The sequence below is a fragment of the Megascapheus bottae genome, chromosome X (assembly GCF_031878675.1).
Source record: "Megascapheus bottae isolate mThoBot1 chromosome X, mThoBot2.hap1, whole genome shotgun sequence".
Lineage (NCBI taxonomy): Eukaryota > Metazoa > Chordata > Mammalia > Rodentia > Geomyidae > Megascapheus > Megascapheus bottae.
The window spans coordinates 93,354,867-93,371,444 of NC_143547.1; the positions used below are offsets into that span (position 1 = coordinate 93,354,867).

The 16,578-nt window shown below is 39.2% G+C and overlaps 1 protein-coding gene across 1 annotated transcript in view; it reads left to right on the plus strand.

Moving 5' to 3' along the window:
* Adgrg4 (adhesion G protein-coupled receptor G4) overlaps nt 1-14,302 on the plus strand; it is a 133,091-nt gene extending 118,789 nt beyond the window's left edge. Inside the window, exon 23 of the mRNA XM_090327178.1 lies at nt 14,163-14,302. Within this exon, the coding sequence (XP_090183304.1) occupies nt 14,163-14,302 (140 nt within the window). The remainder of the gene's footprint in view (nt 1-14,162) is intronic.
* The last annotated feature ends 2,276 nt before the right edge of the window (nt 14,303-16,578 follow it).

The following is a 16,578-nucleotide window of genomic DNA, read 5'->3' on the forward strand; positions in this document are numbered from 1 at the left end:
GATTCCAATTCATTTAATTCTGCTTTGATTTTAATAATTTGCTTCCTTCTAGTGGGATTAGGGTTGGTTTGTTGCTCTTTTTACAGGAGCTTAAGGTGACACATTAAATTGTTGGTTTGCGATTTTTTCCAATTTGTTATTGTAGGCACTCAGAGCTATAAATTTTCCTCTGAGTAATGCCTTTGCTGTGTCCCAAAGGAGCTGGTATTTTGTGTGCTCTTTTTTGTTAAATTTCATAAACTGTTGCATTTCTGTTCTGATCTCTTCGATGACCCATTGGTGATTCAACAATGTGTTGTTCAATCTCCATAAGTTACAGGCTTTTCGTTAGTGGAGTCATGTGTTCAGTTCCCATTTGATGCCTTTGTGGTCTGAGAGAGTGCAGGGAATAATTTCAGTGTTTCTGAATCTGTCCAGGTTTGTTTTATGGCCTAAAATTTGGTCTATTTTGGAAAATGTTCCATGTGCTGCTGAGAAAAACGTATATTGTGTTGTTGATGGGTGGAATAATCTGCAGATGTCTGTTAGATCTTGTTAGTCTATATAGTTGTTCAATTCTAAGGTTTCTCTGTTGAATTTTTGCCTTGTTGATCTGTCCAAAGGTGATAGTGGCGTGTTAAAGTCACCAACAATCATTGTGTTTCAATCTATGTATAGTTTCAGTGAAAGTAAAGTTTGCTTGATGAAGTTCGGAGCTCCGGGATTCGGTGTGTAGATATTTAGGATGGTTATGTCCTCCTGGAGGAAAGATCCCTTTAGTAGTATGTAGTAACCTTCTTTGTCTTTTCTCACTAATTTTAGTTTGAAATCTATTTTATCTGATATGAGGATGGCAACTCCAGCCTGTTTATGGGGGCCATTAGCTTGATACAGATTATTCCAACCTCTCATTTTCAAAAGGTGTTTGTTTTTTGGGGTAAGATGTGTCTCTTGAAGACAGCAGAATGATGGATCCTGCTTTTTGAACCAACTAGATAATCTGTGCCATTTAATTGGAGAGTTAAGTCCATTGATATTGAGAGTCAGGATTGAGAAATATTTATTAGTTCCTGCCATTTTTACAAGCTTTCATTAGGGCCTGTGTCTTGATAATATTTGTGGTACTTAGATGTTATGAGTTTTAGGTGCCATGTCTTTCTCTGTATTACATTTATGTTGGTTTTCCATGTGTAGAACATCTTTGAGAAATTTCTGTAGTGTTGGTTTTGTTGCTACATAATGTTGAAGCTTTTCCTTGGAATGGAATGTTTTTATTGTTCCCTCAGTTATGAATGAGAGCTTAGCTGGGTACAGTATTCTTGGCTGGTAGTTATTTGACTTCAGGGCATGGTATATATCGTTCCAATCTCTTCTTGCTTGCATGGTCTCATCTGTGTAATCTGGGGTTATTCTGATTGGATTGCCTTTATAGGTGATTGTTGTCTTCTCCCTGACTGCTTTTAGGATCCTATCTTTGGCCTCTATTGATCTAGTTCAGATTATAATGTGGCGGTGGGATGTTCTTTTCTGGTCAGGTCTGTTTGGGGTTCTAAAAGCTTCTTGTATCTGGATGGGTCTGCCCTTCTGGAGATTTGGGAAATTCTCTGAGATGATTCCCTGAAGTATATTTCCAATACCATTGACCTCTTTCTCTAGACCCTCATCAATACCAATTAGCCTTAAATTAGGCTTCCTAATTGTATCTTGAACCTCCTGAAGCGCTCTCTCATATTTCCTAGATTTGAATGGTCTCATTTTCTGTTCTTTTTCTATAACAACTAAATTATCTTCAACCCCGGAAATTCTCTCTTCTGCATTGTGTAACTTGCTATCAAAGCTATCTACTTTATTCTTCATCTACCTTGCTTCTAATTGCTCATTTTTGATGCCTTGCATCTCTTGTTTTAGATCATGTATGGATTTCTTTATCTCCTTGATTTCCATTTGAGTGGTTAGCTCAACAGCTTTATTCTCTTTGGACATTTGTTGGAGTTCAGTCATTTTTGTTTGTGGATTCTATGAATTCGTCCATTTTTCTTTGAAAAACCTTTATTATGGCCTCCTTTATGGCTTCCCCTTTTTCACATATCACCTTGTTTATGGTTTCCTCTTGTTTAGCTGTGGCTTCCTCCCTCATCTCTTTCTTTATGTTTTCACATTTTTCATTAATGATGTCTATCAATTGCATTTGTATAGCACTTGGAAGGCTCTTCTGTAGATTTGCCACTGACTGCTCCATTGTCTGTTTATGTTGGGTGGGAGATGCTATTCCTTGATTTGACATTTTTCTTGAGTTTCTTGTTCTGCCCATTTGAGGATGGGAGCAAGATTAATACTAAACAAGATTATAATTTTTCAGATATAACCAACCTAGACCTTTTTAGTTGGCTGACAATAGATATTAGCTCTTTTAGATCGGTAATAACACTCTCTCTTTCTTTTTGTACACTTACATACAAATCTAATATAATCACAGATGACCCATTTATGACCAAAACAATAAGCCCCTTAATCCAATCTCTATTGTATTTAAGTCCCTCTGGACCTAGAGTATAATTGAACACCTAGATACACAGCATTGCTCAAAAACCATCAAATGTAGAACCATGCATTATAAGAGTTGAAGGATGAACAGAGGACCAGAGATAGAAAAATAATATGAAAGACGACAAGGGAGGTAGGAAAAGAATAATACAGGAGTGTAAGAATATTATAGTAATGAAGAAAGGGTATCGTGTAAGGATAGACAGGTAGAGTATTTGTGTAGAAAGTTTAGATGAACTTAGATAAAACTTATCAAAATAAGAAGAGTAATAAGAAGAATATATAGCGAAAAGAGAGAGGTTGATATAGGAGATTTCAATGATACAATTTAAGAAAGAAAAGAAAAAAAGAAACAAAACAGCAACAAAATAAAAGAAAATAGAACACACACACACACACACGCACACAAAACGAAAACAAAACAAAAACAAAAAAAAGAAAAGAAAAGAAAAAAAAGAAAAAAGATGGGGGGAGATTCCTCACTGTTCTGAGTTCTTACCCAAGAGATACCAGAGTTGAAAACCCAGAGTTTAAAAAGCAGGTGACTGTATCAATATGGATATTGTTTTTGTTCAAACTGTACCCAGAGCTGTCACTGCGTTTCTAGGAATGACCACAGTGACAGCAGGATTGCGGGAAAAGAGAGGAGAAAAAAAGAAAGAAAAAAAAAGGAATGAATCATAACATTAGAAAAAAAGGTGTAGGTTAAATGGCAAAGAGAAAAATAAGAACATTTAAGAATGCAAATGAAATGGGGTTTTAAAAAAAGATTTTAAAAAAAGGGTATTCTTCAGGTTTGTTTGTTTTTTTTTTGTTGGGGTGAGAGGTTAGGAAATTTGTGTCTCCACTAAATTCGGGATCCAAACACTTCACAAAGTCTTTTTCTTTTGTGATTTGGCTTTGCGGTTTTTCGAATGAGATTGCTTGTTTGGTAAAACAAAGCTGAAAGATCCACGGGTGGCTTTGTTTACCAGGTCTGTGGGCTGTGCAGGAGGATGGACTTCAGCAGTGCTGGGACCGGATTTTTGGCTAAGGGATCTCTGGGAAATCCTTTGCCAGTTAGGTGGTGCTGTCAGCAACACCTCTCAGGCTCCGGTTGGTTTGGCCAGCAGTCAAGATGGTGCTGCTCTCAGCTGGTAGGGGAGCCGTTCCTGGAGCAGAAGTGGAAAGTTCTCCTCAGAGGTACTCACAAATTGCCGGATTCTCCGGTTCCGTGAAGCTGGCAGGTCCGTGCACGGTGGTGTCGGGTCTGGGCTCGCGCAGGCTCTGTGTGGCTCTGTCTGCAGCAGGCGGGTCTGCTCTGATTCAGAAGAGCCTTTGGCTCCCCAGCCGCTCCGTGGCGGAGCTCCAGCTCTCTTTTAGCGCTGGTATTCTTCCTTTTTTTTCCTCTCTGCCTGAGTTCTCTGTGGTCCTAATGCTTACTTAGGATCAATTTCTGTTAGAGGACTGTCTCCTGCACTGGCAGTACATGAATCTTGGCAGGAGCTCAGTACTTCTCACCCTGAACCGCCGCCATCTTCCGCCGAATCCTCACGGACTTTCTTGGCAGTGCTGGCTTCAAACTACAATCCTCATATCTCAACCTCCTGGATACTTAGGATTACAGGAGCCACCAGCTCCTGTCCCCATACAACATTTTAATGAGCATTTTAGTAGTAGCTATCCAGACTTAAATATATGTATGCTTAGATAAAAAATCTCATATTGAGCATTACACTGTGCATGAGGATACAAAGATTGCTTGAAGGGTCATTTGCTGCACCATAAAATAGTAAAAATTGGAAGTAAACTCAAGATCCTTTTAACAGCAAAATAAAATTAAAATAAATCTAGTCTACACATGGCATAGAATACCAATCAACAAGAAGACTTCTAGAAATGATTAACAATTTGAATATAGTCACAATATATTTTTTACTAAAAAGTATATATATATATATGTATATATATTGTTCATCTACAGACCAAAAAAAGTCTGTAAGGATGCAAGCTTCTTTGTGATAGCGGTTTACTTCTGGGAAGAGGTGTATACAAGCAGTAATTTTCTATTTTATATATGATTTTATGGTTTAATTTTGTAACAAGAAGCCAGATAAGATGACACACATCTGTACTTGTAGCTACTCCAGATGTAGAGGCAAAAGGATGGGATTTTGAGGCCAATCTGGGCCTCTTTCTAACTTTCTAAGAGTCTTTTTAACTCTTATCTTAAAAACAAAACTATAGGGGCTGGGAGTTTGGCCTAGTGGTAGAGAGCTTGCCTAGCATGAACAAAGTCCTGGATTCGATTCCTTGGTGCAACATACATAGAAAAAGCTGCAAGTGGTGCTATGGCTGAAGTGGTAGGGTTCTAGCCTTGAGAAAACACAAGGACAGTGCTCAGGCCCTGAGCTCAAGCTCAGGACTGGAAAAACAAAGCAAAATTAAAAAAAAAAAAACCTAAAGAGCCTAGGAGTGTAGCCCATGCCTGACTAGCTACAGAGACCCTGAGTTTAGTCCTTACTACCACTAAACAAAATTCATAACACCAATCCACAATTTCTGTTAGAGTTAAATGTTCTAGCATTTGGTGCATGGATGTTAAAAATCATTATGCCTTTTTCATAGAAAGTTCCCTTTATTAATACAAAGTGACCTTATTTATTTATTTATTTTTGCATTTTTTATGGTAATTAGTAAAAGGGTTACATGATATTTGCCAGATAGAAGGTGCACTAATTCACATACATTGATACCCTTTCACATGTCTTGGTAAGTGACCTTATTTATGTCTACTAACTAAATTTTATTTGAAATTTGTGTATGAGTATCTCTACTGCTGCCTGTTTGTATTCCATTTGCTTTGAAGATTTTTTTCCAACCTTTCACTTTAAGGCAGTGTTGTTTTGGGTCAGATAAGAGTATTTCTTGTAGATGTTAGGTCTTGCCTGTTGATCCAACTTGTTATTTTAATAAGAATAGCACAACAGGGCATGGTGGCTCATGCCTGTAATTCTAGCTACTCAAGCTGAGATCTGAGGATCAAGGTTCAAAGCCAGCCCAGGCACTAAAGACTGTGAGACTCTTATCTCCAATTGATAACTAGAAAACCGGAATTTGGGCTTTGGCTCAGGGGTAGGGTGGTAGACTTGAGCTGAAAAGCTCAGGGGCAGCGCCCAGTCCCAGAGTTCAAGCCCCATGACCCAAACATACACAAAAAAAGAACAGTACAGAGAGTTACTGATGGCTCAGGGCTATAATCCTAGCTACCTGGGAACCTGGGACCACAGGTTGAGGAAAGCCCAGGGAAAAAGTTCATAATCCATGGAAGTAATGTCATGCTGTTGTCATTTTGGTTATATGGGAAGATGAGATTGAGAGGCCCCGAGTTCCAAGCCAACCCAGTCAGAGAAAGCAATAAAATTTTATCTCAGTGGAAGAATCTGGGAATGGTGATGTGTGCCACCGAAGCTATGACAGAAATGCAAAAATAGGCAGATTGAGATTTGGACATCCATAGGTGCAGAAAATGACACCCTATCTCAAAAATAAGTAGTACAGGGCCAGGAGTGTGTCCTAGTGGTAGAGCGCTGAAGCCCTGGAATCGATTCCTTGGTAGTACATACCACAAAAACAAACAAAAAAAGCCAGAAATGGCGCTGTGGCACTAGCATGGAGAAAGCTAGAGGACAGTGCCTAGGTCCTGAATCCAAGTCCTGGGGCTTAAATAAATAAATAAGCAGAGCTGGCAACATAGCCTAGTGGTAGAGTGCCCGCCTAGCATGCAAGGAACCCTGGATTCAATTCCTAGGTACCACATACACAGAAAAAGCTGGAAATGGTGCTGTGGCTCAAGTAGTAGATCGCAAGCCTTGAGAAAGTTCAAGGACAGTACCCAGGCCCTGAGTTCAAGCTCCGAGACTGGCAATAAATAAATAAATAGTACAAAAATGGCTAGAAGCATGGCTCAGTAGTAAAGTACCTGTCTAGCAAGTACAAAGCCCTGAGTCCAACCACCACTACTATCCCAAAACAAGGTTTAACAATCTATATAAATGTAGATAGAGATGATTTTCCCTAAGATTGCTAATGCTACTCGGGAGGCTAAGATCTGAGGATCTTGGTTCAAAGCCAGCCTGCCCACCAAAGTCCCTGAGAGTCTTATCTCCAGTTAACCACCAGAAAACTGGAAGTGGTGCTGTGGCTCAAGTGGTAGAGTGATAGGAAGATTGCTATATAATTACGTATTATATGTATAATACTTTGTTTTGGGGTTTTGAGACAAGTTCTACCTATGTATCCCTGATTGACCTTGTATTCACAATCTTCTGCCTCAGCTTCCAATATACTGGGATTCTGGTTTACTCTATCATTATTTCTGGACCTACAATTTTTTGAGACACCTCTGGTACACTCAGGTAGGGATAACCTGAAGGGAATTCACTATATAAATCTAGAGCAGAAGTGAATACTTAGAGAAAGAAGTCAAAATTTGGGGATATGAATGGCAGTCTGAAATACCATAAAAGTTCATGAGTGTATCCAGGGGAAATATGGAAGCAAGTAAGCCCAGAAACAGGGAAATGCCAAGGGGACTAGAATAAGTGGATCAACCTGGAAAGGAAGCCTTGAAAGAAAAGCTAGAGACACAGGAGGAAAAAAGCCAGGAGTATGATATTCACATTGGAAATTATACCCTGTAGTGATAAATGCTGCTTGAATATTACATGTAGGGAAATGTATCTTCTGAATGAAGTGATAAGGAGACTTTGGTGAGTTTTAGGAGATTGAACAATAAGGAGCTAAATGTACTGCTTTTTTCCCCTAAGTTTAGCCAGTAAGTTCTAAGAATTTCATAGAGAGGAGATATCTGGGTAGCAGTGAAGTTAAAGGAAGCTTTAAAGTATACTTGGGTTGAAGAGACCTAAACAGTTACATAGTGAGGAGAAATAACAGAGCTAGAGAGATTAGAATGTTAAAGGAGAACAGAATTTAGTCAACAGAGCAACCGTGGTATCCACAGCACAGATGGAAGGATTCCTGACAGACAGAAGGTGGAGCACCCATTGTAGCGAGAAGGAAAGAGGCAAGGGTGGGTGTGGATACAAGCGAATTTATAGATTTGGTAAATAGGAATTTCAAGGATCTCTTATTTGATCGCTTCTATTTTCTCTGTGAAGTAGGAGGTGAAGCAACCTGCTGAGAGTGAGGAGAGAAGTGATGAGGTGGAGAAAGTTGAAAATAGCTGTGGTGGAGAACAGGAAGAAGACAGCCATAGGCAAACTGAATTGCTAGCCTCCATAAAAATCCACTTGAAGTCAAAGACCATGGTTGGAATAATTTGAGATGGGGGAGTTATAAGGAGGTGTTTATCTCTTGTGGGTGAGAACAGACACATAGCATTTACATGATGTCTAATTATCGATCAGTTGGCTTGATACAAACGACTAGCTAATTTGATGAAGAAAATATGCTAACAGAATTACTTGCCACCACAAGAATCCAACTCCTACAAATGGTGCTGTGGCTCAAGGAGTAGAATACTAGACTTAAGCTGAAGAGCTCAGGGACAGCGCCCAGGCCCGGAGTTCAAGCCCCTCTTTATTGCCCTTGCTGAAGAATTTGGATATAATTCCATGACCTTCATCTCTATAGAACATTGGAGAAAAAGAGACTCTAACAGTAGCACTTCATTATTCAAGTCACAGCTCAGAAGTAGCTTCCCTCTAACACCCTCACCTACGATTCTTTTCTAAATTGGAATGCTTCTCATTACATCATTATTTATGGTGACAGGGAGTTGCAGAAAATCTGGCATCCATCACCAACAGAGAGAAGAGGCAGAGTGTAGTGGACACATATTCTGAAATAGTTTGCAGCAATTGGAAGCAAGGAATTCACGGTACCTAGAGCAATACATATAGATGTTTTTTTAACCTAGCAATGAGTAAAAATTAGTACTAATGATATATAATAAAAAGATATTTAGTAAAATACACATTTTATTTTAAGAAATGTACCAGCAATGTTGAATTAATCCGAAAAGACTAGTTGCTAATCACGGAGGGAGGAGAATATGAATGAACTGTGAGAATGACAAAGAATAAAGAAGCTGTACAAGATAGCAATGATAAATGTGCCATGCGTTGAGTTTGATTAATTTAATCCTCTGTACCTAAAGCACCCACAAAATACAGAAATAAATGAATGAATCAAAATGCTTCCCTAACCTCTTGTAGACTTGGTTACAAGCAACATTTTTTATCTTCAAGAACTGGAGGCTGGAGAAGAATCCAGGCCACCTAGGGCTGTCCTTGGCCTTCTGGCTGCCATGTGTGTAAAGTGTACCAGATGGAGAAGGGGAGCTGTGGCTCAAAGTGCTAGAACACTAGCCTTGAGTGAAAGCACTCAGAGACAGCACCTATGTCCTGACTTCAAGCCCCGTAACTAAGCAAAAAATGTTATTAAAGTATACAGGATAGGGCCCTGGGTGTGGCCTACTGGTACACTTGCCTATCATGCGCAAATCCCTGGGTTCAATTCCTCACTACCACATACATAGAAAAAGACAGAAGCAGTGCTGTGGCTTAAGTGGTAGATTTCTATCCTTGAACAAAAGAAGCTCAGGGACAGTGCCCAAGTCCTGAGTTCAAGCCCCATGGCTGTCTAAATAAATAAAGTGAATATGATGATGTATTGCTATATGTATATGTTGTGAAATGACCATGACAATCAAACTACTTAAAATAGCTATCATGATCCTATGCATTTGTACTTAATAATCATTCTTCAGTGCTCCTTGGTCAAATTTAAGTACATAGTATAGTATTATTAACTATAGTCACTACAATATAGAGTGAATCATCCCATATGATTCACCTTATTACTAGAAGTTTATACTCTGGCCAACTTCTCCCCACTCTCTTCCACCCCAACTCCTGGTACTGTACCTTCTGATATGGTTTTTTATGAGCTCCACTTTTTTAGCTCTTACATATAAATGATATCATGTCACATTTATCTTGTTGAATCTAAGTATGTCACTTTAAGTGAAATAATATTTTTTCTGGTTCATCCATGTTGTCAGAAAAGACAGCATTTCTACGCTTGATGTCTGTTGTATTCCACAGTTTAAAGAGATTGTAGCTGTATCTAACTGCCTGTCAGTGAATATTTAGGTTGTCCCCATAGCTGGGCTATTGAGATCCTCCAGTGTATATATCATACTTGAGTTAGCATGTTTGTGAGATAAGTATATGATTTTGCATATGTTTAGAAATATATTTACCATTTAGATCTAAGTTCCACATAAGAAACAAAACACATATACATAGAGAAAAAAATTGTGGGTCATAAATAAGGGCTTGAACTCAGCCTGAGCACTGTTCCTGAACTCTTCAGCTCAAGGCTACCACCCTACCCTTGATGCAAGCCCCACTTCCCATTTTCTAGATGTTAATTGGAGATAAGAGTCCCAGGTGCTTTTGTGCCGGGTTGATTTTGAACCTTGACCCTCAGACCTCAGCCTCCTGAGTAGCTAGGATTAAAGGTGTGACCTACTATATCAGCTTAGAGAAAAATGTTTAGTAATGCTTGCTGTGACTAGACCAAAGAACTAAGGTTGTTGACTGAGTTGAAGCTTCCGTTTTCTCTCTATAAAAAAGGGGGTGGGAGAGGGAAAGGGGGACAAAACATGAGAAGGGGTATCTATGTTTGAGAAATAATGCACCCACTACCTGATGAATGTAACTGTAACCCCTCTATACATTACCCCGACAATAAAATAAAAAAGGATTGATAGCCTTGCTTATCTCATAGGATTATGAGCAATTCAATGAGCTCTTAGAATACAATGGTAGTTTATACAACATATCTATCAGTAAGTAAATCGTCTTCTTCTACAGTGCTTACACTGGAATTAAGAGTGTATTCTGAAATCTTTTGAAACTCTTCTGATTTTAATCTTCCACACGAAGAGATGAGTCATTGTGGGGGAGCATACAAACACTCAGTATCAGTTTTGTTCTAGAGCACATCAAACCACATCACACCCAATGACCTCCACAAAGTTTTCATCACATTTGTGTTCCCTAGGATATAGTAATTATATGTAACTACCAGAGGCCTAGGGAAAAAAGCTTCGTTCAAAAGTACAATCTTCTCTCAAAAAGGGCCAAGTGTGTCCACTAAGCAAGCATATCCCTTGAATGCGACAAGGCCATAAACTTGCCTTTCTTTTATTCCCTGGATGTACATCATTTCCCTTGGTCTCTCTCATGCTCTACTTGCCAAGTTAAATTTCATGAAAGTAAACTTACATCTGAGAATTTTTTCTTGCTCAACCCTGATGTTCCTCTAAGATCTTTTGAAGCAAGTGAAAAAGCAATATTACATAAGCCACAAGTTAAGACAACTGAATGGACCTAAGGAGAGCTTAGTTGTGATATAAACAAAACTTACAACACAGTTAATCTGACAAGTGTATATGGGTGTGCATAATTATTAAGATGTCATATGATAAGTAGGCATAAATTGGCATGAGCGAGTCACATTAGTTATTCTTTTTACATAGCTGTGCCTGATTGCATGTTCCTTCTTTCTTAATTCTCTAGGCTATTTCTATTAATGACTTCGAAGGCTGCTTTGCAAAGCACTACATTCTGTTGTATTTGTTTTTTTGTTTTTGTTTTTTTTTTTTGCCAGTCCTGGGCTTGAGCTCAGGTCCTGAGCACTGTCCTTGGACTTTCTCAAGGCTAGAGCTCTACCACTTGAGCCTCAGCACTACTTCCGGCTTTTTTCTATGTATGTGGTACCGAGGAATCAAACCCGGGTCTTCATGCATGCTAGGCAAGCACTTTAACCACTAGGCGAAACTCCCGGCCCCTCTGTTGTATTTGTTTATTTGCTTTTGTCTGTTAATTCCATGTTGCTTCAGAGCAAACGGTGTTCTTTCTAAGAAGCATCCTTCCATCACTTTCTCAGGGATCTACCTCTCTATCAATTCCCTTTCTCCCCTAACCCACCTAATCTGTACCACTTTGTTCAGCTGACCCAAGCCTCTGGAGTAATGCAAGAACTTGTCTCCTCCTGCAGTAACTGTTAGCACCCTTCCACCACCAATGTAGATTGTTGCTCCTATGCACCACTGAAACTGCTCTGGTAAACATCACCCCAGACCTATTGATTGACTGATCTCATGATTCCCTCTCAGCCTTTACTCTCAGTAGCTGCAGCTAATGTAACTTTATTGCCCCCAAAAGGTAGAAATCTGGGAGTTACTTATCTCTCCCCATTCTCTGATTGTATATTCAGTTAATTCCTCAGCTTTAAAATACGTTTGAATCCTTAACTCGGTTCGTCCTCCGTATCTCCTGAATTTAGTTCAGGGCCTCTGCAATTTTGATAGGATATCTCTCTTCTCTTGTGGTCTCCACCAACTCTAGAGATTCCCAACTACAACAAGCTCCCTAGTCTTCCCTGGGTGCTCAATAATCTTTTTATATTAAGAATCAAAATCTAACTAACAATTCTGAAATATATTTCTTATAGAAAATGCCGTCTGTACTCAATGTATAGCATATATAGATTCTGAGCCAATTATGCTACATAGCTGAATATTCACTGCATGGATGCCCTGGAGCAGAAGTGTCCAGTGTGATTTGTAACATTAGAAAAGCTCAGATAAGCCCTTTTGTGTCCTTGGGTTGTTGGCCTGTGGCCTCCTCGTTTTGTGCTTTCTGGAAGTATTCTGTAAATTATAAAAGGCAGGCTAATCACTGCATCTCAATCATGGAACTCATGCCTTGTTTTATAGTAGGGAGATCTGTAAAAAGAAAATGCCCTTTCTCTCATGGCATGGGCTGGAAAAAAGTAGGGCTAATTCTTGGCAGCACCTTTCCCAGAGCTCTCCACTCCGCCCATTTGGAGAAAATGGATCTGATTGCAGGTTCCCTCAGCTCATTGTTACAGGTTATTCAGATTTAACAAAGATATATTTTTAAAATGTTTCTGTGTCAGTGTTACATAATTCTCAGATAAGAAATCCTAGCATTAAACTGTTTCTTTGATCTTGCCTTCATTTCTCCAACTGTATTCTAAATGTGTATCTTAACCATATCACTTCTTGGACAATGATAAGGTGTGTCCATTTCCTATGTTAGTTTGCTGTTTCTAATGCTGTTCACTCATCTCTTTCAGCCTGTCTGTTGGTCAGTCAGTTAACCAGTCTTAATTGAGTAATTAACAGGTATGCATTGCCACTGTAATAGGCCTCTACTGGGAAAGGAGAAAGGAAAAATTAGATTAACACAACTTTTTACACTAAGAAGCAGAGCGGAGCTTATATTTCTGAAATGTATTTCTTATATTACAGAAAATACCATCTGGATTCAATTTGCAGCATATATAGGCTCTGAGCCAATTCCGCTACATAATTGAATATTCGATGCATGGAGGCCCTGGGGCTGATAGGTACCATGGGAATTGTCGTATTAGCAAAGCTCAGCTATGCCCTTTTGGGTTTTCTTGGCTTGTTGGCCTGTGACCTCCTCCCTCTGTGCTTTCTGGAAAGCCCCATCACTGTATGCAAATAATTCCTCCTTTTCAACACCTCATTAAAATACACTGACAAAGGCGTTCACTGCTCCTTGTACTCTTCCAGAGCACATATCTGGATGCTTACAGCACTGGCTTAAACATTGCTTCTTACCTCTAGACAGAAGCACTTGGAGTTCAGGATCTTTGTAGGGTTTTGTACATCAGAGATATGGTACATCAGACTCTACTGCATCAAGTAACTCTGGAAGTATAAAAGTTGCTACTTAAAACAAGTTCCAAGCCAAAACTGCCATTGGAGGCTCAGGGGTGTCCTTTATTCTGACTGCCTCTCTTTTCTCCACCCAGCAAATCTGCTAGTCTTTGCGTAGGTAATGATTCATTCACCTAGCTTAGCAAAGGCTGCTCTAGGATCATTTCCTGTTTATCGCTCAGAGCCTCTCAAATCACTTGGGGATCTCATTAAAATGCAGATTCTGAGACAGCAGGTTAGACATGGGCCTTGAGATTTGGCATATATAACATGTATCTGCATATCTAAATAGCTGCTAAGGTCCAAGAACCACACATTTTGAGTAGCAACATGATTCCTGTGGATTTTCCCTCTTCTGAGGTCCTCTGGTCACCTAAGTTGAGTGGATTGTGTGTATGGCATGGGGTGTATAGTACCCAACCAGCTGGGCACGAGAGGTTCCCACCTGTAATCCTAGCTGTACAGGAAGCTGAGATCTGAGGATCGGGAGGTGAAGTGAACCCAGGCAGGAAAGTTTGTGAGACTATTTCCAATTAACTAGGAAAAAAATAAAATGCCACAAGTGGAGCTGTGGCTTTCTATTTTGGGGAGGGCCAGCCTTGAGCAAAGGGAAGTGACATAGTTTCCTGTTATTCTCCTTCCAATACAGGTTCTGTAAGGTATGTGCACCTTGAAGATTTCGTCCATCAGAAGGGAGCCCCTTTGTTCTAACACAAAAGTAGCATATACTCTAGCATCTTTGGCCACAAGTGTCACGCTAGCTCACCTCACAATTTATCCTTTGCTCCTTTCTGGCTGGTTGCTCAGCTTGAGGGTTCTATATGGGATTTGACCTCTGTTCTATTGCTTCTAGGTCTGCCCCTGCATTTGCTGTACTGTGAGAAGCAACAGGATGTAAAAGAGTCTCATCAAAGAGTTGCCGCAATAGGTCTAGCTGCTGCTGCTTCTGCCGCTTCTGCCTTTTATTTACTATGTAATCTCTCTGAGTGTTAGTTTCCTCATTTATCAAATGAGGATTGATAAAATCTATTTGGGGGGCTTCTCTGGGTTATTGTGAGGATACAAGCGATAAACGAGGGGAAAGCCTTTTGTAAATTGTAAGGTTCTGTACAAATGTCAAGAATTATTACAGAGGGGTTAGATGGCATATCTTTAAATCCCTATGTAATTCTCCCTAGCTCAGAACTATAGTACCCTGTGGCTGATGGCTTTAGAGCCTACTACTGGTTGAGTGCAGGAAAGAACACACACTGAATTCTTTCTAACAAAGCCCAGTTTATTTTAATGAATAGCACTGTGTGCCAACTTTTGAAGGAACTGTAACCCAATTCCACCAGCTTGCACAGTCATCAAAAAGACAGCATCCATAATGTAATCACAATGTTTTAATTGGAATCAGCCTGTATAGAAACACCAACATGAAAATAACAAATTCCAAATGTATGGTTTTGAGAAGAATCTTTCACTGACTTTTTTTTAATCAAATTTGGAAGATTGACTCACCTGTTTATATGCTAAAAAGAACCCCCTTATTTTGATTTCTGAATACTTTCTCTTCTAATAGTCAAACTTATTATAGAATAAAACATTTTGATAATTGCTTTTTAATATGATGAAAGGTTGGAACCTTTCCCAATGACAAGGAAATGAGGGAATATAATGGAATGATGTCTTGTAATTTTTATAACTTCCAAATAGCAAATGAGAGAGACGTTCATTTATTCACTGAAGTTTCCTTCCAGAATCACAGAATTACTCCTACACAGCAATTAGAAGGGGAAGATGAATGTTTAAACGTTAGCAGTAACTTGTCTTTCTGGGAGGAGGTAACTGGGTTTTTAAGTTGTTAGCAATGAAAAATGTTCATTAACAAATAGCAAAATTTTAACTATTCCTTCTATATATTCTGGCAAGATTTTCTATCCTGAGGAAATAAATAAACCATCACTGTAATCTATGAAGATTTTCTTTTAAAACAGAAGCCAAGACAAATAATGTAAGGTGTATACTTTCAGTGTTAATATTTGTTTGGGAGGAGGGAGTAGTTGTTAAGGTTTTTGTTTTTTGTTTTTTTTTTGGTGGGGGGGGACAGTTCTTGGCCTTGAACTCAGAGCCAGGGCACTGTCTCTGAGCTTCTTTGCTTGAGGCTAGCACTCTACCCCTTAAGCCACAGTGCCATTTTCAGCTTTTTCTGTATGCGTGGTACTGAGGAATCGAACCCAGGGCTTCATACAAGCACTCTACCACGAAGCCACATTTACAGCCCAGTGTTTGGGGTTTCATCTATCATTTTTCAAAATTTCTGGCTGGGAAGTTCAGTGGGTAGCAAGTGATAGCCAACAATGCCCATGGTCAGTCTGTTTGGAGGCCTCGCAGCTTCTCTCCATTCCAAGGATGCAGCCAGATCTGTCAGTTGATGACTGACAAATGAACTGGCCAAGAGAGGTACTGATTGGATGAATTCCAAATCCTACTTTTCTAAGGTACTTGATTATATTTTAATCATTTCCTTAACTCATCCGGATATTTTCTTTTTCTTTATTTCTCTCCCCCATCCTTTTATCCTCCTATCACTATATATCTCTGTCTCTCTTACAGTAAGCCCCTTCAAACTTCCAACCCTCTTTAGAAGTTGGTGACTGTTGGATTTAAGGAGAGCTGACTCATTTAATAGCACATCTCAGTGGGCAAAGGTTGCTTCCTTTTTTTAACCTTAAAACTTTATTTCTTTTTGACACTTTTCATCTCTACTTGACATTTTTTCTCACCTATGTCCTTTGCCAGTTAGCTCCGAGAAGGGAGTAACAAAAATTAATGGAAAAGGACACCATGTCTATTAGTATCCTGTGTCTTTAAGTCCTTCCAAGAGCATTACAGTCTTGTCAAGGGTTGTGTGCTTCTGCCAAGAGTGAAAAGGCAGAAAATGGGCTTTTGAAGAGTATTTTATATCTTAATCCTCTAAACTAAGAGATTAACTGTTGCCAGAAAAATCACTCCTTTTCTCTCCTCATTCCAGACCTCCTTAACTCAAGGATATATAATTTTCAACCCATATCAGATACATTTTTGGAAAAGATGTATGTAAAAAGATCCAGATTTTTTTCACCTTGCCTAATGTTTTGTAAGTCATGGGTTTGTTTCAATCATTTATCCCAGTCCGTTTTCCATAGTCATTCATTAATTCAATGAACATTTATCAAGAGACTCACTTTGTGCTGGGTCAGTCCCTGAGGACACAATGAAATAAATCAAAGGTGAAAAGTTCCTGT